General features: G+C 44.9%; 1 protein-coding gene and 1 long non-coding RNA gene across 9 annotated transcripts in view; one reads left to right on the top strand and one right to left on the bottom strand.

Annotated features, from left to right (window-relative positions):
- The window catches only part of RIPOR2 (RHO family interacting cell polarization regulator 2), a 61931-nt gene that overhangs the window by 25477 nt on the left and 10848 nt on the right, over nt 1-25606 (top strand). For both annotated transcript variants that reach the window (XM_083824233.1, XM_083824234.1), the window contains exons 2-14: nt 3114-3240; nt 4338-4493; nt 5137-5215; nt 5432-5455; nt 6265-6318; nt 9045-9194; nt 10085-10148; nt 14274-14317; nt 15182-15307; nt 17211-17359; nt 18087-18216; nt 20493-21185; nt 23793-23977. In XM_083824233.1, the coding sequence (XP_083680359.1) occupies nt 3114-3240; nt 4338-4493; nt 5137-5215; nt 5432-5455; nt 6265-6318; nt 9045-9194; nt 10085-10148; nt 14274-14317; nt 15182-15307; nt 17211-17359; nt 18087-18216; nt 20493-21185; nt 23793-23977 (1981 nt within the window). The remainder of the gene's footprint in view (nt 1-3113; nt 3241-4337; nt 4494-5136; nt 5216-5431; nt 5456-6264; nt 6319-9044; nt 9195-10084; nt 10149-14273; nt 14318-15181; nt 15308-17210; nt 17360-18086; nt 18217-20492; nt 21186-23792; nt 23978-25606) is intronic.
- LOC310894307 lies at nt 9353-17321 on the bottom strand. 7 transcript variants are annotated; one of them, XR_014579791.1, is made up of 6 exons: nt 17172-17321; nt 14974-15214; nt 14677-14848; nt 13656-13805; nt 10723-10859; nt 9353-9841 (listed from the first exon to the last, which is right to left on the bottom strand). It is a non-coding gene; the product is annotated as an uncharacterized lncRNA (long non-coding RNA). The 7 variants fall into 7 exon arrangements; XR_014579792.1 differs by having other exon boundaries at nt 14677-14840; XR_014579793.1 differs by lacking the exon at nt 14677-14848 and having other exon boundaries at nt 17172-17320.

The following is a 25606-nucleotide window of genomic DNA, read 5'->3' as shown; positions in this document are numbered from 1 at the left end:
ATCAATTATCTGCCATTCCCTGCTGCACACTGTCAGTGAGTCGGGCAGAGAAAAATACTGATACAATTTCACCTTATCCCTTGACACTGCTGATGGGCTAATCATTCAGCTGCCACACACTTAGCACGGGCAATACTAATTACACTAATTGTGCTTATACACAGCGCATGTTTATATTAGCTAGTAAGCAGACTGGTGATTTTTAAAAAATGAAATATCAGTGGTTCATCAACTACATAGATTTTAAAATGTAAGTGTACCTGTTGGGTTCACTGCTGAGGCAGAAGTCTCAGATCTCAAAAGCTTTTAATAGCATTTGAGATGTACAGTATGCTTTAATATTGAGAGAAAAATGCATGTTGTATCTAGAAGATGGTAGGATTATATCAGATAACTACTGAAGATGGACTGAGATACTTAGTCACTTGGTTGGAGCATCCCCAAAATCCCCTTAGGGGTGTGCATCTGTAGGGACACTGGTCAGTTCAGCAACAGATCTGAGTAAGTCCTTGTGGGATGAGCCTTACTGAAATTTCCCTAGTGACTACATATATGCATATAATCAGCAAACAGCCCTATTATTAAATTCAGAGGTAGGTTTGTTTAGTCGAACTATTGCTGCCAGCACAAATGCCTATGAATGGTTTAACAGGCAGGAAAATAAATCCCCCTCAACAAAGCGTTTTCCAACAACGTGACAAATACTCATCACCCAAAGCATATTTGCTAGATGTCGGTATCATAAATAATCCACGGACATGGTGCCCATGCGAATCTGGGCTAAGAGGCTGCTGCTGCTAAAGAGGGTCAGTGCAGCAGTGTGAGGTCAGCTGGAAATGTCTGAGATGTCGGCAATGTAAGTTTAAATCTTAAGAACAGATTGTGTTTGTACGGTGGAGGCAACCTCTAACCTGATGAACTGAAAAGGAATTGAACCCAACTGTGAGATTTCATCATTTCTGACTTCGTTACTTCCTTTTATCACAGCTTTCTTCTGTACAGAAATCCAACATACATTAATCGCCAAGATTATACATAACATATATTTATAGAGCGAGAGCATAAGCCAATCTGGGCTCTGACTTCTGAACATTTTATGCAAAAACAAAGCACAAGTAGCTCCAGGCAGGTCTCCAGTTTGCATTTCAATTGCACTTCATCCACACTTCCTTTCGGTACTGTGCGGAAAGGCTTCACTACTAAAGCGTTGCAAAGCCTCCTGAGCACTTCGGCAAAATAAGTGAAATAAATAAATCAGTAAATTCCTTTTCTGAGATTATTATATTTTTAAGCTTTCCCAAAGCAAAAGAAAACCTAACACTACCAGCGTGCGCGCAAACGCTCAAAGGTTTTGTTCAGACCTTTGCCCTTCATTCATGTTAACACAGAAGATATTCACTGTGAGGAGGATGCTAGCATTTTTATATGAGTTTTGAATCCGAAGTAACTGTGTTTTTATAGCCAGCATGGTCAGGACTAGCACCCGGCTTCAGGTTTGCTCTTGCTGCCATTATTTCCCGAGGAACAGCTGATGATTGGGCTGAATCTCCCAAGACTGCCAGCAGGGTAAACCCGTCACGCCTGCCTCTGTGCTCCAGGAGCGGGGCCAGCCGGGTTGGAACGGCCTCCAGCTGTAAAGGTCTCCCAAAACAGAGTCCAGCCACATCCAGGCTGCTTACTGGAATAGCCTCTTGCCTGCGCTAATCCCCCAAACGTGCCTGGGGATCATTCAAGAAGGTTTTGGTTGGCGCAGCCAGCACGAGAGAGATCTCAGTGGCTGTTCTTCCCCACGCTGACCAGGGACAAGGAGAGCTTTCCAGGACTACCCAGGCAGATCACAGCTGCCTACTGGTCACAGCAAAGGAGAAAATTCAGCTTAAATACACGTATCACAAAGCCAAGGTCGTATCTGTGAGAGTTGCCCAGTCACACGGGGACCAAGCCAGTTCTCACTTCCCAAAGCTGGGAGATTGATGCCATTTGGGTTGTGTAACAGGGAGAACTTCGCATTGCTAATGGCGTTGACAATTCTGGAGCTGGAAGAAATATTTTTGGCAGAGCTCTTACAGAAATATTCCTGACAAAGCAGCTCTTCTTGGGCAATGCAGTCCTCTCCAGAGAGAAGAAGTAGCTTGCCACGATGCCTAACACCACCTCAGAGAGTATTTGTCCAGCCTAGCATTACAAACTAAACACAACTGGACTGTGCACAAAATTTCCCCACATATTTGCTTTTTCCAGTGAGTGTTTGCCATGGAGGCACCACGTAGCTCTGCTCCTTATCTTCGATAAATAAATCTGGTTGTGGAGGCTCAGGCTGCAGAGCCATGGTCCTCATGATTGGCTCCCTTTTGGGCACTCAGCTCTGGATTGTTCTTCATTTGTGGGGACTGCTTTAAACGTGAGGCTGCTTTAAAAGCACCCGCTCAGCCCTGCAGGCTGCAGTTTCACAAAGCATCAGCTCTGCTGCCTGCAGGCTGCTCCGGCCCCGCTACGCAGTCCTGTCTCAGCCCCAACCTCATCCACAGCTGTTGGAGGTGGAATGAACAGGGGGTACAGGACATGCCAGGGATGCCTTTTAAAATAGATGGGAAAAAAACTTTTTTTTTTTTCTTTTTTTTTTTCAGTTATTTTTAAGCTGGCCTAGTTTCTCCCTACGTATCACAGCACGACAGCATTAGCGCCCTGGGAAGGACGGAGGTGGTGGGTCCAGCGGGGTAGAGGACCTCTGCCTCCTTCTCCTTAGTTTGCTGATCCCTAAACTGAGGCTCAGTGCAGATGCCGAGCTGGGCACTTGAAATGAGCGCACACACACACCAAGAGCTTCCTCTCGTGTTGCCAAGGCCCCCTTGAAAGCATGAAACACAGAACATGTAAAACCCTCACCATCTCTGCTGTTTTCCAAGAAAATTAGACATCCTTGTAGGCACTCCTGTGGTTTATTCTGAAAACAGGGCGATGGATCTCCATAGACTGGAGCAGGGAGTCATGTTCGAGCCGTGTCTGACAGCCCCTCGTGGGGCTGGGTCACCCCCTGGGATGCTGGGCAGTCCTGCCTTACCGTGCGCCTCTTGCCAGCCTCTGTCCCTGATGTTCCTTCTGTTGTTTTTCAGGAATATCCTCCCGGCTCCCAGAAATCATGTCAATAGGATCACATTCATTCTCTCCAGGAGGTCCTAATGGGATTATCAGGAGCCAGTCCTTTGCCGGCTTCAGCGGGCTTCAAGAGAGACGCTCCAGGCAAGTACCGTGCTCTTTAAGAGGAACTTCTGAGTCAGGTGCTAAAGGGGCCCTGGGGTTTGAAAGGTGAAAAAGAGGTGAGAGAGGACTGACTTCTCTCCAACTTGCAGAAAAAAAGTATTCTAGGTTAAGATATCTCTCTACATTGCGTGTATAATCAAGCTGTTATCCTGAGTCTTAACTACCGAATACTTCCCCTCCACCCTTAATGCAGGGCTTCCTCACATGCCTCAGAGTTGTGAGAACATTTCAGAGAACAATTTTAATTCCCTAATTTATACAGCGATCTTTTCACACGTAAAGTGCACGGAAGCACGATACGCTTCCCACCGCCCCCAGCTTCAGACCGCCGCTACCTAAAAGTCATTTTTCCCTGTGAATTCAAAGCAAGTCCCCTTCCTTCGCAGGGCTGCCTCAGCATCCTGCTGGGAGCGGAGCAGAGCGTGGGGGCAGAACCCTTCCTTGCATTGCCTTTTGGCTAGACAGGACTTCAGGCTTTGAGACAGGCATTTCCCTAGCCAGGAAGAAGCCCCAGAGGCTACTTTATAATTAGCTTCAACTTGTGCACCTCCACATCACCGGCTCAGGTCAGCGATGGTTGTTGGATGCTGATCTAGAGAAAAGTGCCCAAGGAGGCACCTACATGCAGCACAACTCTCCTCTATCCACAGTCCGTGCTCAACATCAGCAGCGTGATGCTGCCCTCCAGGCACATGCTTAACCACCCCCCAGTCTTCCTTAGGCGCCCCCAGGCTTTATGCCTGATATTATCTGGGCTCCCCTTTGCTTTTAGCCTCTTTATGGTGACGTGAGGCAGGACAGGCATGGGATGAGACAGAGAAAGGGCTGATGAGCCTGGGACTTAAGCCGGCATTCATATCTCAGAAAGGCAACTGGCACATCAAAAGCTGACAGCAAGTCCCAGGCTGCTCAGACCTCTCAACCTGTAAACAAACACAGCCCTTTAACTGGCAGGCACGTAAGCAGAATCCCTTCTGCTAGCAGAGATAATATCAGGAAGATTTCTTTAAGCTACGCTTCTTCGAGATCATTATGATTTATAGGGATTTCCCCCCTCTTTAATGTTCGCTTTGCAGGTGTAACTCTTTTATTGAAAATTCCTCTGCACTCAAGAAGCCCCAAGCGAAGGTGAAGAAAATGCATAATTTGGGCCACAAGAACAGCACCACCCCCAAGGAGCCCCAGCCCAAAAGGATGGAAGAGGTCTACAGGGCCCTGAAGAATGGCCTGGAGTAAGAGTCTTTATTGTGCTTGCCGACTGAAGCTCTCTGTGACATTTTAGACCCTAGAATGACATTTCACAGGAGCAGAGATCCTTAATCATAGGCTAGAAGAATGCACCTGTTGGAGTCTTCGTTGTAAGACTTTTGATTGGAAATACTTGTAGGGGAAATGGGGAAGAATCCCAATTCCGCTAAGTTTGATAGGAAAGCTCCCAAGGGCTGGGATTTCAACAATAAATGTTTTTTTGTTTTTGTTTTCCTCCAAATTTCCTTGAGTCATATCAGAGGCTTGTATCGCCCTTCAGATAATGTCCCAGATGATAATGGGGCTTTTACCAGCCAGACAGGAGAGCAGTGATTGGAAGGCCCCAGCCCGTAAACCAAGCAGCAGACAGCTTAGTTGAAAGTGGTCATTCAGCGACAGGAAAACACCGAGCTCTTATACAAAGATAAATAACCGGCTCCTACTTTTTCTCTGAAAGGCAGCAAGGAAGCTGGTTTTAGGACAGATCAATGCAAATGCATTTTTGTCTGAAAGCGCACCCAGGGAGGAAAGCCATTTGTTGCAGAGATTTCCTTTTACGACTCTCAGCAATTGGCTCCGTTACGTGCCGCAGAGCTCACGCCTCCCTTCTCTGGTTTGTGTTTACAGCGAGTATCTGGAAGTTCACCAGACAGAGCTGGACAAGTTGACTGCTCAGTTAAAAGACATGAGAAGAAACTCACGCCTGGTACGTGTCACGCTTTTTATTGGGTAGATGCACTATAATCTTCCAGAGGTACTGGAGCAGGCACGGGCTGGGAGTGGGAAGCTGGAAATTTGCGTGTGTGCTGTTTGTCCCTTCCAGATCTTGTTTTTGATTTCTCTTCACTTATATTACTTTCTCGTGGTTCTCTGTTGCTGTTACATTTCAAAATAAATCACAATTTCCTCTTCTCTGTTGCAGGGAGTCCTGTATGATTTAGATAAGGTACGTTACTCTCTTTGACACTTCTTGCAACAAGGGTTAATAGTTGTACGATGCATGAAGCTGGCATGGGAGACCTCTCTCAGCCAAATCTATTAGTCAGGCCAACCCCATCGATGCTTCACAATCTGGACATTCACAAAGAGCAGGACAAATGCCCCAGAGGAGTAATTCAGTTGGAGGTGGGCTCTCTGGTAGCTGTCCTTGGGATAGCTCTGGCCTGCACAGTCATCTCTCATCCCTGCTCCTGCCAATGCTGGGGAATAACAAGCTGAAAAATTTAAAATATTCTTCCCCTTGGGAAATTTTGGGTGAAACAAAAGAAAAGCTTTCAAAAAAAATTTCCTGAACAATCTGGCTTTTTCAGTCAAAATACCAAGCTTGTTTTTGCTTTCAAAAACAGTTTTTTCAGGAAAAGAATTGATTTTGAAATGCAAAACCTCATCAATTTTAATACAGGTTTTCAAAGTACTGAAAAAATACAGTTTTCCAAGCCAAAAAGTCTCACATTCCTTAACAACAACAACAAACTAGGAAATTTTTGTCAAGGAAAACCTATGCAGACCACACCAGAAAGCTTTTTTTTTTTTTAAATATACGTTTTATAGATGCCAATGAGCTCTATGTTTTCAGCAGCAGATTAATCAGAGTAAGGTGTGGCAGTCAATTCTGGATTTGTGGGCACCGAAGCCCTGCACGTTTTAAGGAGTTCATTGGACTCCCATGAACCCAAAGACACGAGCAGAGCTAGTAGAGATGTCCTACTGCTGCATTCAGTTGTGCCTCACCCTCTGCTTCTCTGTTTCCTCCAGCAAATCAAAGCAGTGGAGCGGTACATGAGGAGGCTGGAGTTCCACATCAGCAAGGTAACGAGCATCCTTAGCATCTGTCTTCTGCACCAGCGTTATGAGGAAAACAAACCCTTGGCCAAAAAGGTGCCCCTCCACACCAGTGCTGACAAAGCCTTTCCCACATTCAGTATTTTTGCTGTAACCACTTGGGGGTCAGAGACAAAGGAAGCGGTTTGCAGCTTCTGATGCCCAGCTGTTCTCCATGCCCCATGACACTCCCGTGTGCTTTTAGCCATACAGAGAACATGGGATCAGACAGCTGCTGTGGAAAGTCTCTCTCACAGCATGCTTATTTTCAAACTATAGGTAGAAATGGAGTTACAGCTGAAAGCAATCTAGTTCAGCAGTTGTTTCCACTGTACACCATGGCTAGACTGGAGTTATTCCCAGTTTTCACTGCTAATGCTTCTTCTGCGTGGCTTGGTGGGCCCACATCTGCTTGATTACATCGGTGAGAATGAGTCTATCGTACCCAGTAGAGGTACTCGTGATTTATACCAACACATTTTCGAGCTGGACAAAATCCACAGCATGTATCCTCTCGGTTATAAACATATCTGCTAGCTATTAGTTACTTTCCTGAGCCTGACAAAAGAATGAATTATTTTTGACGGATGAAATGTCTTTTGAGAGTTGTTTGAAAAGCGTTCATGCAGCTTGAAGTGCTCCAATTATGACAGCCCATCCAAACCTTTTAATTTCATGTTCTCTTACTCTCAGAGCTGAAAAAGTCACCAGGCAATAGGCTGAAAATTTGTTCCCCAAACCACCTTCTCTCTTGCTGGCAACATGAATGGCAAAATTATTGCTTGAAGAACATTTCCATTCACATCCTTCCCACTCCAGCTGCTCAGAGCTAATGGCTTCTGTGCTTATAATAGGAATGAAAAGCACCAAACGCAAGAGGTAACGCTGGTCAGCCAAGCACATTAGTTCACTTTCTGTAACCCACAGCAACAGAGGCAGGAAGAGCAGAGGTGCACAGCATTAAAACTCACGGCCTTGCTCAGGTGGCGGCACACTGCTGTTCCTGATCAAGCCCCGGAGGAGGGCTCTTTTGGCAGGAGGCTGTGCCGTGCTGAACGGGGGCACCCGCTCTCCCTAAAACGGGACGTGAGGAGCAGAGAGCTCATCTGTCAGGGTGGCTAAGCGTGTCCCCACCATGCAGGACGCCAGCCCCAGGTCAACGCTCCACACTACCAGCAGGAGTAAATACCAAGGGACAGCTATTTATAGGAGCTGTCTTTAGCATGGGGAGCGGTGTGGACTTGCAAGAGAAATAGTGGTGGATGACACTCCAAGAAGCTTTTCCCCGTAACTTTGAAATAGCAAAATGCTGTCAGCACTTCCATTACTCCTTGATGCACTGTTTCACCTGCAAAGCAGTTCCCATGTCAGCTGGAGATCCCTCATTAGGGGCTCCAGCCATCAGGAGTCCAAATTCACCTTGTAAAAACCAAGGTCATGCTTTGAAGCTGTCAGGGAGAGCAGTCCTGCTCCAAATAGGTGGTGACACCTTCTGTTGGAGGTTAAGCAGGCTTAGAAAAATGGAAATAACAGCACACCTGGATGGTCGCATCAGGATCTTTCCTAGTGCAGCAAAACAGTCATAGACTTAGGAAGCCAAGGCACTGGAAGCTTTCATGGAGAGAAATTCTGCTGTGAAAACCCACTAGTGAGCACCAGAGTGCACAGGGCAGCCACTTGATGTCAGAGAGAATGAAGGGAAACAGTTATTCTAGGTAAAAAACAAATATCATCCTATCTTAGAAGGGACATTAGAAGAAGATCTATCTTTCTCTATTCCTTTCTCCCTCCTCACCCTGATAAATTTAGATTAGAAAGCCTGTCTCCTGCATCTAGCAGCTTAAGCTTATATAGATGAAGTTATACCATTGTAGATGCCCAATGAACAGTTTGGATGGAGTAAACATACACCTTCGGTGCAGGGATTAGAGGGAAAAGGGAAACCAAAGCATGAGACATAAATCCATCACACTCTGAAGCTAGATCCGGGTGAGACTATAAATTGTATGCAACCAAGTTTTGCAAAACCTCCAGAGCTGCTTACTAAATGTCTGGAGTCCACATCATGCCAAGGACTGAAGGAGATTACTAAAAAGTTATGTGTCTGTGGAACTGAAGTTCAAAATATTTTCTGAATTTGACATCAGCTGTTCCTAAACGTTTCCTGATTCTGGCTGCATCTCCTAGTTCTGGAGGATTAGTCTCAACCCACAGCTGGTGTTAGCAATCCTGAAGGCACTGCTTGCCCTGATAAATGTGCCTTTTAATGTGTCTGCTCCCATTTAGCAGTCTGGACATTGCACTTGCCTTTGAAAGAGCTCTTCCACACCAATACATTTCAGAAGCTTGCTGCATTCCTGCCATACAGCAGCAATTGCACGTGTCCCAGACTGGGGGGGGAAGGCAGCAGCAATGGCTAAAGGCATGCACAGGGCAAGCAGGTGAATTGCTGACAGCATCTACTGTTGCTGTAATGAGATTTTTGCACCAGAAGTTATTTTTATCTCATGTTGTCAACTGTAACAGTATCACAGCTTCATTTGCTTATCCTAGATCTAATGGTTTACCACTTGTTTGGCTTCGTTCCCTTGCATCACACACTATTTCAGTTTGTTGGCTTTATTTTGTTGAGTTCTCAGGTGTTGTGTTTTTTGTTTGGCTTTGTTGTTTTGTTTTTTCTTTTTTTTTCAATACAACCTTGTTATCCCCTCCAGGTGGATGAGCTTTATGAAGCCTATTGTATCCAAAGACGTCTCTGCGACGGCGCAAGCAAAATGAAGCAAGCCTTTGCAATGTCTCCTGCCAGCAAAGCAGCTCGAGAGAGTTTAACTGAAATCAGCAGGAGTTACAAGGAGTACACAGAGGTACATCTTCTTTAGTTCAACTGTTTTGCTCTTGCACTGTTGGAAGGCCACAGAAACTTTGCCACTGGTTTCAAGGAGATAAAGGGGTTAAAATAATAATCCTTCACCGATTTTGCTTTCTTAATTTATCTTTAGGTGAATGCCTGATATAAAGATGGATGACATGAGCCCAAAGAGCTCCTTGAAATAATAATTATGATCCTCAAGACCAGGGTTATACCCAGAAACCACTGCATGTTAAACAGTAAATCTGCCCCGAAGATAGATATGTTGCAGCTATATATGCTCCCTTCCACCCTGCAGATGCCAGGTTGTCTGGAACAAGCAGATACCTGCTGCATCCCATCCAGTATTACTTGCTGTGATCACCACCTATTTTATTAAACAGGCAGCAAATTAAGCAGGGTCTAAGTGTTGCAAACATCACAGCGCACAAACTGTGGCATCCTTCTTCGATCTGAGGGAAAAGCTGGAGGGGGTCCAGTACCCACCTCCCACTGTCTTTTTTTCTTAATGTAGTCCACGTTTCTTGAAACGTTAACAGCATGCTGGGAGCCACTTTGGCACAGAGCTGCTGCTGGCACACATCCTGGCTGGAAAGGACTGGGACAGTGACCGGGTTACACTGCAAGGGCCACAAAAGGGTGCTGCCAACACAGGAATTAGAGAGCAACAGAAGAGCGCGGGGTTACATTCAGCTTTGGTGCAAGCAGGCATAGCTCAGCCGCTGTTTTTAGGGCCAGATTTAGCTAAACAGCAAGGGTAGCTCTGGCATATTGGTTTTATTGCAAAATGCCTTTCATCTGCGTAACAGAAACTTTTATTTCCAAATAGACCTTAAAAAAAAAAAGAGGGTTTGTTTGACCTCACTATTCTGTCTTCCAACACAGAACATGTGTACCATAGAAGCAGAGCTGGAAAACCTATTGGGGGAGTTTTGCATCAAGATGAAAGGTAATTGCCTTTTCACATTTCCCTTCTTTGAACAGCAGAAGTCTGCATATGTTACTGAGGGCACTGAGATGCACTAGTTTTATATGGACTTATAATAGGTGTGCTTTTCCCTCACTGCACCAATTGCTGAGCCTTCAAACCCTGACTTGCACCTCTGCCCACTGGAAAGGTTCCCAGAGCTGGGAACATCAAAGCTTACAGAGAAAATTTCAAGATGGTGATTTTTGTTTTCAAGGGAGATGTGCTAATTAGGCTCCCCAAACACTCCTCAACAGCCAAAGCGATTCAGTTTTGAAGGCTGCTGCACCGTTTGCCACTATCTCCACAACCCTTTAAGAAGACGGGTAGGAAATTGTGAATACCCACAGAGCGGAAGTTCAAAATACTTTCTTAATTTGACAGTGTCTGTTTCCACATCTTTTACTTTTGCCAATTTTCAGTACTACCTTTTGTAAGCAAATGTAAAAAATCAAAGACCCAAGGGCAGTTTACCACTGAAACACCTAGATAACTCTGTGGTAGCATGTTTTACTCTTTGTCTTTATGGGTTTTAATAATGTGGAATCAGTTTTACCTGAAGCCCATTGCAGTGAATCACTAGGCATCACTAATGCTGTTATTCCTGTAGCATTAAATGTCTTAAAGAAGTGATCATGGGGGGATCTTTTTTGGATTCCATTTCCTTCTTCAACCACTGGCATGAAAATAGTCCTGTAAAAATAAAAATTAAAAAAAAAAATCAGGATCTAAACATTCATGCACTTGTAATTCTCCAGCTGAAATACTAATGATGGACTTCTTAGAGCTCACAAATCTTACACAGGGTTTTGCCTCTGCCTACCCTGTCACACACAGGAGTTAGTTGTGTCCAACTGTTGCAGTGCATGAGACGTGATCTAGCTTAGATCAAGTTAAAATTAGTCACTCCGTGCTCCCATCGTAGAGGAAACAAGTGCAGCAGCTTTTGTAGGTCTCCTAGCTGCATCCCAGAGCACCAAACCTCACGTTTTAAAGCCCCCAGTCAGTTACTGGAAAGGCAGTCAAAGATGCTTAGATGCAAAGTTACCAGATGAACATACAGAGATGGAGCCAGATATTTGTATACAGAAGCCCATAGCAGATGTGCAGTGTGGACACACTGAAGCAAACCCAAGGCCATGCAGTGCAGGAAGGGAACTGCACCAGGTCGTGTCCCTCAGGGTGTTTCCTTATGTGCTGTGAATGCAGCGCAACGTAGAGTTTGTGGCAGCAGGACTTGTTGCGGAAGACATTGGGGGCACTATGAGTGACTGGGCTGAAAAGGTCTGGACCCTTTTCTGTCTTGTATGCCCAAGTCCTCCAGCAAAGCCCACGGGCTGCAGAGAAGCCAGGGTGCTGTGCTCAGGTGCAGGGGCAGAGACCAAACCACAGACAACAGCCACTTCTAAACACAGCTCTCGTAACGTGAAAGAGCCCAAATTAGAAAATAGCAAAGAGAAATGCCATATCATTAAGTATTCTCTAATTAGGACACCTAGGATTTCTGTCTAGATAATTTCGCCTAGGAATGGGAATCCAGTAGGACAATCCAGCCTTTGCTGTTGGCACAGCTCAGAGCAGCTCTAGCACAAAAGCCTAGAGATCATGTAGCAAGCTTCCCCCTTTCATTACACTGTGGCACATCCAGCTAGTGTTAGGATCTAATGTTAAAATCAAAGTGTTCCTCTCCCCCAAGCTCATCTGTTCCCAGCCACTCCAGTGACAGTTATTTTTATTTTGTGTCCTCCATCGCACACACTGAAAGCAAGCCAACCCACACAGCACTGTCAGGAAGTAGGGGGCCCACGCTGCTTTTGTGATATATATAATTTTAAAAAGTCTAATCATTTTTCAAAATGAAGATAATAATCTTGCCAGCAGGCTTAAATTGCTGCTAAGGATTAGTCAGGTGTTGAAATTAAATAGGAAAACCCAGTATGGGGCCGTAGAAGTCCCTGTATGGAAGCTGCACGCCCTGTTCTGATGTGCAGGGAAGGACCCCTACACCTCTTTGAAGTGCCAGGGCATCAGAAGGTGAAAAATTCAGCCATTTCAGAGTAATACACTGGCCCAACACCACAGGGACTCTGCAACACCCAACCCAGAGCAACCACCAGAGCCCTCCCGCCCAGCCTTCTGCACCCGAGCAAAGCTGTGCATGCTGCAGGAGCCTTCAGGTGACCCGTGCACAAAGGATGCTAGTGCCCTGACACTTTACTACAGCCACCTAATGGCTCAGTCCCCTAATTAATTATACTGACCTCTTGTGAGCAACCTCCTGTCCCCACCTGCACTGCAAGCCCAGTATGCTGCCTTTACAAATCCACAATGCCTGAAGTGGTACAACAGAGCCATTGGCTCCTGCCACACATTTAGTCCCCAGGAGTCACCAAAAACATGTTTCCTGTGACAGTACGTATCCACTGTGCCCACATCAGGCTGGAGAGCCTTGAGCAGCACCAGCAGCCTCGAGAGCCCATTTCTAGACCCAGCTCCCACCCCACCATCCGCGTCCCCCTGCCCAAAACGGTGCCTGGCAGGGCTGGTCACCGCACGCAGGCCTCGGCTCCACACACCCCACGCACAGAGCCCCAAGCTGCGTCCCCCCCTCCCCATCCACTGAGCAGAGAAAGGGCCTTTTGTTTTCCTCAGATGCTCTCAGTGATGTGTCCCAGCAGAGATCAAATTCCCTTATAAAAGCATGCCTAGGGAGAGAGGAACAGCAGCAGAGTGCTAGTAAGTTTAAATTATTTATAAACAGTAAATAAATTAGAAAGGAATGGGTAACATGAGCTCTGAGCAAAGGCCTCTCTGTTCTGCTAAGCAATAAGATGAGTGAAGAAAACTGTTTTCTGGTCGAAGAAATGAAAGAGAAGGATCAGCAGATCACAGGGACGGGCCATGACTGTGTACGGTCCAGCTGTAGCCCAGTAAATAAAACCAACACTAGGGTTCATCTCCTGCTTATTTTAACACACCTATATACATATATGTTTTCAGCCATGGCATTTTAGTATAAACGCAGTCCAAAGGCCCCAGAAAACACAATTCTCATCTCTGCCGTGACTTTATGCATGTTTGCAGACTGGTTTCTCTGGGTGTTGCAGCACTGCAGGCAGAATCTGATAGAAGATTACAAAAATATCTGTGGCTGCATTAAGACCGAGCAGCTACAGAAAATGAAATAATTATTTATTTTTTAATAGCAAAACAAGTGCAATAGCAACCAAATGAGGAGATCTGTGAGGAAGGAGGGATTCCCTCTGTGGAGGGAGAGGATGAGGTGACTGGAAAGCAGCTCGTTGCATCCTGCAGAAGAGCAGATCGCAAGGCCAGGATGGGAACTGTAACCTCCCTGCGATTTCAAGATAGTCACAAGCCCTAGGAAACTTTCCATTTTGTACTCCCAGTGCCAGTATAGAAATAGCATCATGACACCCTTTTAAGAAAAATTCCCAAACATATGCCACAAGTGCTTTGCTGCACTACCTCACCCTTCTGGGGAAAGGCAGGAGAGATCTTGTGTTACAGATGTCAGCCGTGGCTCTTGATGTAGTTACTGCTGAAAGACACTCGGGTAGCGTGGGAATGATCCCGTTATGGATGCGCCAAGCAGCAGGAGCCCCTCTCACCGTGTTTCTGTTAAGAAGTTCCAACAAGGAGCCTGTGTTATAATGTATAGCTCGGTCTGATTTGGATTAAGCAGCAAGCACTGCATGATAATCAGCAGCTCGCCTACGCTTCACGATAGTCAGGGCGTTAAGCTCGGTTTCTAAAGGCAGATGATGTCAGGAAGTTGTTTCTTTTTTTTTTTATATATATATGTAATTATTATAAAAAAAAAGAATTATGCCTGGAGGGGAAAAAAAAAAAAAAGCAGCTGGGAAGTGCAAATCTTTGATATGCACGAAACCACAATGCAATTTTTTTTTTTTTTTTATTTTTTTGGTATAAAATAGAGATAAGAAATCCCACGCGTCCCTGCAGGGTGCGGGCTGCTGCCCTCTCCTGTCACAGCACAGCAGCTGCCTGGCACCTAGTGAGATTGGGGTGTCTTGGGGGGCTGTCCACCCACTCTGACCGCTGCTCCCTGTCTTTCCTCCCCAGGTCTGGCTGGCTTCGCTCGGCTCTGCCCCGGGGATCAGTATGAGGTATGCCATGCTTGGTTTCTGGTTCGATAGCAAAAGAATTAAATGGGAAGCAGATTTCTGCCACTTTGTACTCCGTGGTGAATAAAACTTAGGGACATCTACACACCAAGGAACAGCTGTTAGCTTTCCTGTAAACTCTCTGAAAAACATCACAGATCTCTCTCTGTCTGCCTATATCAGGACATCTGTCACAAGACCTGAAAATTATATTTGGAGCACTGGGTGTTAGCTACTCCATGAACTACAAGCTTTTTTTTTTTTTTAAATAATCACAACCAAAAAGCCTTATTTCTCCCAGAAATACCATCTTGTTCTTGACAAACATTTCTAATCCCTCTGGAAAAAAAAAAAGCACATACCCCATCCCATGCATGCAGATCAAATTGAAGAAGTCCTTGCAAGCATCCTTTACTGGATGCTGAGGCTTTACTTGGTCATGAAGCAGAGCAGTAGAAAAACACAATCACCATTTCTTGAGACCCCAATGCTACACACTGCAAAGCTGTGTCAGTATCTCAGGTCACTGCAGTGCTCCAGTGTAGAACATCAAGAACAGGTTCATTAGTGAGGGATTAGGATCAAAGCCTCAAGCTCTGTCCAGAACAGAGCTGCACCTGCAAAAAATTTGGAGCAGCTTGATGACAGATCCCCCCTACCTGCACTTCACAGCTGTCTCGATCATCAATTCATTTGTCCCCGGTCTTGTGCATGCATGGACCTTTTCCTCCTGGCTTGATGGGAAGCAGAAGGGCAGCACCTACAGCACTAACTCTTCCAACCTATTTCAGACCCTTTCCCCAATTCTGTTTCTGATACTTGTGCCTCAAGAGAGTAGATTTCTTAAGATGGACTTCTCTTTCTCAGATTTTCATGCGTTATGGTCGCCAGCGATGGAAACTGAAAGGCAAAATAGAGGTGAATGGCAAGCAAAGCTGGGATGGAGAAGAAATGGTTTTCCTCCCTCTCATTGTTGGGCTGATCTCCATTAAGGTACGCATGCTAACTCCTTTGCCTGCAAGCAAGGCAAAAGCCAAGAGGCTGCCTTTACATGCACCATCATCAAAAATACAGAAGCAAATCATTAAACTTTTTAGAAATGCATCATCATTAGTATTTCCAACACACCTACTAGAATGAAATGGTATAGGACTGCCTGATCTTAGGTGCTACAAGACTAATCAGTTTGGGAGCCCTGTGGGAGAGGTTGCCTCCCTAGACTGGTGGCTTTACTAATACAGTCCTTGCCTCACATCACTTTCCAGCAGCTCTTAGTTATTTGCACCAAAGCAAGGGAAAGTTAGTAACCAGTTTGCTAACAGCATTCAGCAAAACAAAACAAAACAAACAAAAAAAAGAAAATCCACTGCTGATTAATTTGTTAATACTGCTCAGGTAAGAGAGCAACATCTGTTAACCCGGAGAAAAACAGAGGTCTCTAGTTCAAATGCACCTAGGGGTCAGTTGGGCATGAGCTAGAATAGTCATGAGGTCCCACCCCACCACCCTGCACAAACAGGAGCAGTACACAAACTTGTGCGCCTGATATTTTTTGCAGCTTCCTAGAACACAGCAGTTCCCAAAATTTCTTAGTGCCTACAGCCTCCACTTGCCTCCGGCTCCATGCCCTGTCCCATAGGGAAAGAACAACCCTCACAACCCAGCAGTGACTTTTCCTCCTAGACAAAAGCTTTTCTACCCCTGCTCCATTCCCTTACTGCCCCAGACCTCCCCAGAGTTCTCTTCTGGTTGAAAAATTCATGTGCTCATCTGCTTTCCTACCAACATACCTCCAATCCAGAGATGCTCATTCCCTGATTCCTGTCTAAAAACTGCTGCTAATAATTAGTCCATGTGTCCCTGCTTAAGCAGGTGAAGCCTAAGGAGTGTCTTGAAAGTCAAAGGAAACGTTCAACTTAAGCACTGCAAAAACCTCATAAAAAAAAAAAAAAGTAGTTTCAAAACACCAGCAAAATAAACCTGGATGTGCCAGACAGCAGATTTGCATAGAAAGTCAAGCTGTAGCACATGGTGAGTCACTCTCCTAAATTCAACAATACAGATTTAAGGTGGAAGGCTTGGTGAGAACACTTTCCTGTAGCACAAGAGCTATAAATGAGAGCCCCAGTACCATTAAAGTTAACATGTAAATTCTCACTCCTTTATGGGCTCTCTACAAATGCTTTCATGATGAAAGTTCAGGAACTGACTTTCAAGTAAATAGCCAAAGATTTGTTTGTGTAGGAGCTACACATATAATCATCCCTCTGAATTTTCAGGCAGGGATAGATAAATACACATGCAAGTTTGAATAGTACTGTGCTCTACTCTTAACCATAAAAGCATATATAGAAGTAGTTCCCTACTAATAGATTTATGGAAGTCATCACCAAAGACCACTGTAGATACAACCAACTGCATAGGTTCAGAGTTACAGGCAACAAATAGACAAGAGCTCCCTTGGGAGTTACTCAGTAGGCAAGCTACCTCAGGAGATACCCCGACAAGAAAATTGTCTATTGCTGGGAAAGTATTAGATGGAAAAACACCAAGTACACCATGCCTGTTATTAGTCTTTCCTTAAGTTCCGCTTATGCTCACTACAAATTACCAAATACAAAGCTGGATAAAACTTGGTCTGACCCAGTGTGGTTGTTCTCTTTTGACACTCATAATAAATAAATAAATATACCTGCATTTTGTAAGCATAATCCTACACAGCTATACACTTATTAAAAAAATAAAAATAAATTTTCCCCAAAGAGGCAACAAACATTCATATCTTAGAAGCCTTTGAAGCAAGGTGTCCTGACCAGGAAAAACAAAAATATTGCCTTGTAATTAAGGGTTACAATACCTTGTATAGTCCTAAATATCCTGTTCTTCTCTCTTACAGGTCACAGAGGTGAAAGGACTTGCTACTCACATCCTAGTGGGAAGTGTTACCTGTGAAACAAAAGACCTGTTTGCAGCTCGACCTCAGGTGGTTGCAGTAGACATTAACGACCTTGGCACAATAAAGCTGAACCTTGAAATCACCTGGTAGTAAGTAGAAGAGGTTGGGTGGTTTCTGGGTGAAGAAGCTGTTGTTTGTTTAAAAAAATTAAAAAAAAAAATCAACTGAACAGAAAAGGTCTACGTGGTCTCTTCTCTCCTTGTAGAAGAAACTGTAGTTTAAAAGCTGGCTTTTGTGGGCTTCATACATGGCCTGAGGGTGGTGGGAAATCTCTTGGCGTTGTCCACCTGCATTGGTAGGCATGGGTAAGCTGACAGTGCTAGGATTCAAACCCCGTTTTAAGTGCCTTTTAATGAAACAGGTGACTGTCGCTTCTAAAGAAGCGTTTAACTTTTACAGTCGTGTAGGCTGTTTCTTGTAATGCAATAAACATGAAGCCAGCAATAACAGCAACTGGTTTCCTTTATAATGCAACAGCTCTGTTAACAGTATAGCACGTCTCTCATTATCATGTATGATGCTTGACAACTCAGATCCAAGAATACTCTTCATGTGAGAAGAATTATATCAGACAACGCTACACAAATGATTTCTGAGAGTAAAATGCTTTTATCAGAAATGAAAACCACACTTCCAAGCCTGCTGTCTAATTAACAACATTTTCTTTTAAACACTTCAGCTGAAAAAAAAAAAGCATGCTAACTCTGGGTTTTGATGTGCTAATAAACGACCTTTTCAAAAAAATTCTTTCCATGGACCTGAAATTCCTTCTCACTTAGCCTAACAATTTTATTTTTCCTGCCTGTGTGTCTGCAGCCCCTTCGATGTAGAAGACTTGACCCCCTCCACAGGAAATGTGAGCAAGGCATCTGCTCTCCAGAGAAGAATGTCCATGTACAGCCAAGGCACTCCAGAAACGCCAACCTTCAAGGACCACTCATTCTTTGTAAGCCCTGCTTAGCTTCATGTTTATGTAATGAGAAACCCTAGAGCAGTTCAAACACTGCAAAAGCTTCATTGCTTTACACGTCTACGCTTTTTCCCCTGGCTTCAGCAGGCTACCCTTTCAAATACTTATAAAGCAAGCGCAATGCAATTCTAGCTGCTAATCCTAAAAGAAGGTGACCATGATCCTGGCATCCTTGAGGCGCCGTATGGCCAACTACAGCACACCTATTCTTCTTGCCTGGCTGCTATAATACTTGGGTAATCTTTATAAAATGCGTGTTCATTTTGTAACGGTAATTCAACAACCATTACAGCACTATTATTTTTAATGTATGCCATGGTAAAATTTGCCTTTGTACCAAAGAGATTTGTAAGGTGCTCTTGCATTTTGCATGAATCAAACTCTGAATGCTTAATCAGGTCTGTGTATTAAGCTGAATAGGCCATCTGTAGAGATATGAATTTTACAAGTGTTACGTCCCATGCCTGTAATTTCAGTACTCTGCTACAAAGCATTCAATTAACTTGCCCTTCCTCACACCCTGTTTGCTTTTAACTGCTGAAGAAATGGCTGCATCCCCTGCAAGACAGGCCAAAGTTGGCAATCTTAGATGCTCTGCAAGACACTTTCTTTGACAAGCTTCGGCGCAGTCGCTCTTTTAGTGACCTGCCATCGCTCAGGCTAAGCCCAAAGGCAGGGCTAGAGCTATATGTGAGTCCTGGTTTCTGTTTGTTGAAGGACTCTTTCAGTCCTCGTGTGGCACCTCCGTTTCCACGCATGCTTCGTGTGCTGCTCTCTGTTGCAACCCTCTTATTTTGCTGACTGACGGAAGGGGAGAACGTGACTGTGAGCCCATGCTGCTCGCATTAAATCAAGTTCCTCGTGGTGTCTACAGGGATAATGGTCAGAAGCCAAACATCTGGGGGAGGAGAGCAGGGCAGTAGTACAAGCCAACATGGTATTTTTAAAAATGTCCTGCCATACAAATTGGTGTTAGACATTTGCTGAGCAACATGACTTTCAGCAGCAAAGGAGAGGCTGAAAGCATACCCATGTGGGGGGAAAGAAGAAATGAACCTTTGAGTATCAGTATGTTTAGGGAAAAAAAGCTGCTGAGAAAACAATGCAAGTTTTGGACGTTTTAACCTTCTGTCCTTTGCCAACATGTGAATGCTTATATTTCCTTCCAGCAAATTGTCAGCAAAATAGAAGTTGCTGTTCATCTGTGCTGTGCTTTTGTGTGAGTTTGCCACGTAGTGAAGGCTAAAAGTTGTTTCAGAACTCATCAGTGTGAAATTTCAGGCTTTGATTTATTACATTCTGGCTCCAGATAGGTTCTCGTATTTTCGCTCCTTACTGCTTTCTGCCTTTTCTCTGTTCTAAAAATTGCATAAAATAATAGACGGATTTGTACTACAGCTCTGAGATGGTTCAAACCTGATGACAGGGAAGAAGACAGCAGAAATGTTATAACTCTCTCCAATGTGCAGTAAGAGTTTAACATGAGGCAATACTTCATTAAAGCAAAATCTGTAGGTCAGATAGGCAGGTTGTGACACCTGCAGTGAGTTTTCCCCATAGCTCAGCCAGTTTTTTTTGTCTCCTAAGTGATCAGTGTCCTGGTGAATACACCACCACACGATTTCTTCTGTTCCCTTTCAGAAGAAACTGATGTTGAACATGACTTTTCTGTAGCTCATGTTCAACAGCTAGCAGAGATATCCATGCCACATGCAGAACATACTTTCAACATAAAGAAATAGCACAGCAGTATCACCATTAAAATGCCACGACACTGGAAAAACTTTTGGAGCAGCCTGTTTCACAGTTTAGGGATTGCAATCAGAGAATAAATACAGCAGAAATCTATAACAGGTATGAAAATGCAGCCAAGGTAGCTTAAGTGCAACCCCAGAGAGGAGAGTTGTCCCGCAGGAAATAGGGCAGTGCCCCAGAACTGCCACCAGAGTCAATCTGCTAAGAGCAGTGGTGCTTGGGGCTGTGTTCTGGGACACACTTACCAAGCTCTTGGCTTACCCTGCCCCCAACATGATGTTGAATCCAAGCTGCCCAGCAGAACTCCTGCTGAGGTCAGGGGTTGTGACAGATGTAAGCACAAGCTGGATTTGAAATGTTTTTTTTTCCACCTCTCAAGTCTTGAATGCTTCTCAAATCTTTTTCCTTGCATTTGTCCTTCCTGGAAACATAGTGTATTTTCTTTCTTTCCAGTTAGACACAAAAACACATTTTCTCTTTCCCAATTATCTTTTCAGTCAAACTTGCCAGATGACGTCTTTGAAAATGGCACGGCAACCACTGAGAAGCGGCCTCTTTCTTTCACTTTTGGCGACCTGCCTTATGAAGACCACGTACCCCCTGCCAGCTCACCGGGGTCCTCTTCTGCTCACGTCAGCTCCAGCCCCGATATCGCCGCCACCCCCACCCAGCGCCGAGCTCTCAAGTCTTCCTCCAAGAGCTCAAGCCCGGACTGCAGCAGCAGTGACTCCCGCAGAGACTCTGTCCCTGAGCCTAAGGACCGGCCGTCCCAGGGAGAGGCAGCAGTGATGGAGAACAAGGCCGTCCCCAGGGCGGCTTCCGAAGTTTGCCGAAAAACCTCCGACGCTGGGAGCGATCGTGTCTTTATAGAGACAAACGTCCCGGTGTCCCTCCTGCAGGAGACGGATGAAGGTTCAGAGCTAAAGCCGGTGGAGCTGGATACCTATGAGGGCAACATCACAAAGCAGCTGGTAAAAAGGCTCACGTCTGTAGAGGTGCCCATGACCCTGGAGAGGCTGCCGTGTGAGGGATCCATTAGTGGGGAATCAGAAGGATACAAGTCTTATCTGGATGGAAGCATTGAAGAAGCCTTGCAAGGGCTTCTCTTAGCTCTTGAGCCACATAAAGAGCAGTATAAAGAGTTTCAGGACCTGGATCAGGAAGTGATGCATCTGGATGACATCCTAAAAGTGAGTACGTTTTCAGAAAATACTACCCTAAAGAAAATCTGAGCGGGGTAGAATCTCCTCCCATTCCTCGCAAACAACAAAGTAGACGTTTTGGAGACCAGTAAAATACCTCAGTAGCAATAGATTTGCTCCTCTTGGAGCATCCCTTCACAGTGTTATATTTTTAAACTCGTGTCTGCAATGTGCTGACCATAGCCTTGTATCCTCAAGCAATGGATTTTTTACTTTACTGGAAACCTGGGGGAATGAGAAAAAGGCACAATGGCAGAGGATTAATTAAATTATTCCCTTCTCTGCAGAAACCACTTGAGAACCTGTTGCTTGTACCACACTGGAGATCAGATTGTAGCCAGTCTTCTGCCTTTAAAATCTACGGGTCGCATCCTTGGTGGGTGTAGTTTGACATACTACCCCTGAACTTATGTAGAGCTCTGCAAAACTACACCAGCTGAGGATCAGGCCTCGTAACTGTAGAAGCTGAATTTTCTAAATTGCCAAACTGATTTAGACGTACAAGTCTCACTGAACGTTGCCATTCCTACCTTGCCTAGGCTTTTTTGCAAGCCTTTTCCTTTTTTCCCCCATCCATTTTTAAAGTGAGAGACATCCTGTCTTTATACCAGAATATGTTGAAGAAGTAGAGGGTTTTGCATGTGTGTTGATAATGTTTACTGCCAATCACTGTGACTCATATCTCCCCCATGAATAACAACTCACGACGCAGTACTGTGCAGAGAGTATTATATGGGAAATAATCATTTCAAATGCTTCATATTCATATGCAAGTTGGCCTGCTAGTCATTTTAACCTCATCATTTAAAAACATGGCTGAAGAGAAAGGAAGGCATTTATCTTTTTTTAAAATAAAGCAAAACACTTTGTTAACATTTTTGCTTCCATCAGTGTTTGCAGCTGTATGGTACTTCCCCAGATTAAGTGTTTATTTTTTTTGACAAAAGCCTGCAGCCCCTGATCCTTGCACTATAACCCCAGTAAGTTCAAGCAGGCAAAGCTACCATTGCTATTATTTTTTAACATCACGACTGCTCTGCAGCTTGTACAAAAGAGGTCAGCTGTCCAAACAGCAGAGGGACAACAGAGACTGTTCATTCACATTCCTTTTATCAGAAGCTACAAAGGGACAGACACGGGATGGGGGGAGAGAGAGGATAGACGTGTGCAGACAGAAATCCTGCACACCAGAGATGGCCACTTCTTCCAGATCTGCTTTCTGTCCGTGTGTGGCCTATTGACCAGCTTGCAGACCGACACTCGGCACCACCAGTGGCTGCGCTGGGCTCCCCGTGCCAAAAGGTGGAGCTGGAATCCAGCTGCAGCTGAAGAAAGCCCTCTTGGCCCTGTCAGATGGGCACAGAAAACGAGAAGCCCACATATTGCTGTTTGCTCTTGCCTGAAGAAGCTGCATTACCAGCCCTAAAATAAACAGTAGCTGAAGCCATCCGTGCTGCAGGGCAGGTGGGATACAACCCCTACGGAGGTGCCGTGGAGTATGTTTGATCAGTTAAAGACTGTACGGTCAGTTTAAGGCATCAAGCATTGTAAATGCTAGCGTACAATGTGTGCATACAAATTAGAAAAAAGACTCCAAGCGTGGAGGAGCCGAGCCTGAACTTGGAGGCCAACTTGATTTTTTTTTTTTTTACGAGACGAAGCAAAGTCCTGGTTCTTACTCAGGACTGGAAGACGCAGCTCTGGAACTGCACCGCTGGCTCCTGGCTGTTTCTGGTCAGACAATCGCGTGGGGCTCAAGGTGTAAGAAGTCACTGCACAAACCGATGACGGGGTGAGCCCTCAAGTTACTGACTCGTCGTCATCTCTTGCGAGGTGACCTGGAAGCAAGCCTATGGGCAGTCTGGATGAATCACCACATGGGACCTGGACCTTTGACGCTTCCCACAGCACCAGCAAGGCTGCAGTCACGTTTCTTCCCAGCAGTGAGATAGGATGGCTTCCCCCCTCTCTAGGTGCTGTTGATTCACAGGTTGTAATACTGCCTTTTCCCGTCACCTAGGCATCTGATGCGTGATTGGCTTTTCCTTGGTAAGCCACGTGGCTTCAACGGCCACAAAAGCCCTCTCATCCATCTGCAGATATGGGACCAAATTAATTCCTGGATAAGCTCCTTTGGAGTTGCATCTGAAGTAAATTCAATAGTGCCATTGGATATATACGTATAACTCAGCTCCTGTAAGTGTAACAGAAATTATGGAATGTGCCTTTCCTTTTCACCTTCCAATGCATTAATTACCGTCTCTCCTTCTGGAGGATGCTGAAAGCCGTGTCACTTGGACTCAAGATGTACTCCTTGTTTCTATAAAACACACCAAATCTTGCCTTTGAGGGTTTTCCTTTGGGGAAGAGAAGGGGTAGGATGGGGAGGGGTGGAGGAAGGGAAGGGTTTTCCAGTTCTCAGGCTTTGATTGTATTTGCTATGAATATGAAGGTTTGAAGTGAAATACCCAATAAAATGAAGTTTTAAAAATAAAATGAAGAATTTTAAAGTTTTAAGCTTTATCATTTATTTATTTTTTTCTTTCAGTAGTAGCTAATATCTGGGGTTTTCATTGGTTCGTTCTGCCTTTGCAGTGCAAGCCAGCAGTAACCCGAAGCAGGTCCTCCAGTTTAAGTCTAACAGTTGAAAGTGCTTTAGAAAGCTTTGATTTCCTGAACACCTCTGACTTTGATGATGAGGATGGTGGTGGTGAGGAGGTTTGTAATGGTGGAGGAGGTGCAGACTCAGTATTTTCAGACACTGAGATTGAGAAGAATAGGTAAGTTTGTAGTAAGTGCCAGCTATGCTTAAGCCAAACTGATACCCTAGCTCTTTGTCACTAACAGAGGATCCCGGTGCACACATTATTCAAGGAAGACCGACTAATCCTTGAGGAGTTTATAGGGTCAGAGGGTTTCCTGTGGCTGCTGTGTACCAAATCTTTAGCTTCCAGGATAATTTTCTTCCTGTTCAAATATGCACAATCTGCCCCCACTCCCCGCAAACAGATGGGTAAATTAAATTAACCTGACATCAATACTGGCAGAGCCTCTTCCTTGACATAGGTTTGGACCTGGTTTTCCTTGGATGTAATTACTAATTCCTCTGTGGTTTTTCCCCCCCCTCCCTTTGTCTTTTCTCTCTAGCCGAATGAGTCTTTGCAGTGGATTAAGCTTGTCAATAACAATAACACAGGGCCAGATTTAAGCAGCATGGTGTAGGTTTCCTTTGGAATGTAAGAGTGATGACTGGTACTCTGTCCATGGCCCTGCGTGTTACCTGCCCTTCTTTCATCACTTCTGGTCTTTCTGAGGGAAAAAGAAAAAAAAAAAAAAGAGCTGTGTTGTTTTGTGTCGTGGTTTGCCATTGTCGTGTGACTGTAAGATGCTGTGTTTCAATCATTAAATCCTAAAAGCATGTTTGCATCCTCGGCACTGACACGAAGCCCAACAGGCACACGTGTGGCGCTAGACGTAGAAAAAAAGAAAATTCTAACTTGGTTCCCTAAAATCCCATGCTTTCTAACAAGGGAGTTATACTTCTCACATCTTATCATGGCCTGTTCAAAGCAATTTTGAGTACAAACAAGCAACGACCATTCAGTTCCCATCCACCTCGCTGTGCTGTCTCCCTCCAGACTAAGACTTGGTGGGAAGAAAAACTTGGAAAATTGTGTTGCTTGCTACACTGGCACTCTGAGCTCAGTTCAGTCTGCATGGATTTAAGATCTGGCTTTAGCCAGGTGCTTCAGCATAAGTTCAACTTAAGCAGAAGAAATTTAAGTTACTAATAAGCTAACTCGGAAGCTAACTAAAATTTTAAAGTAGAAGTTAAAATCCCATTTTTCCCCTCAGGCTGATCCCCAGACAGCGTGGATTCCTGCTTCCATTTTTAGATGCGTGTGTGACTCAGTGCAAAGATCACAAGTGCTGACACTTCTGAACTTCCAGCCAAGCACGCTTGCAGTCTGGGGACTGACCTTGGGCTTTGCATTTAAACACAGGGAGGATCATTTGTACAAGACAAAGTTGGAAATAATGATTTAAAACACAGTGAGAATAGCTTTACCCTCTTACAGAAACTACTGGCAAACGAAGCTGTACACAGTGTGCCTAAAACGGCCTATGAAAACATCATGTCCCTTACTCCAGCAGTGGTTTTCTTTTCCTCCTGCAATGAGTCTTAAATTTGGCACCAGGAAGATACCGACAGCCTCGATCCGCTCTCAGCAGCTCAGTGCTTGAGGTGGCACAAGCTGTAACGCTGCTTCGTCCTGGCCAGTGGGGGAGACGATTTATCAGCAGAAGGGTGTTTTCTCCTGGGGTCTGCACCAACGTGCGACAGCAGCCGCAGGTCAAAGAGGCTTGCTTGGCGTTGCTCAAGGTAAACGAGCCAGGGCACCGTGGAA

The sequence above is a fragment of the Anser anser genome (genome assembly GCF_964211835.1).
Source record: "Anser anser genome assembly, chromosome: 2".
Lineage (NCBI taxonomy): Eukaryota > Metazoa > Chordata > Aves > Anseriformes > Anatidae > Anser > Anser anser.
Note: the sequence above shows the minus strand (reverse complement) of the source record. Positions and strands in the feature narration are given on the sequence as shown.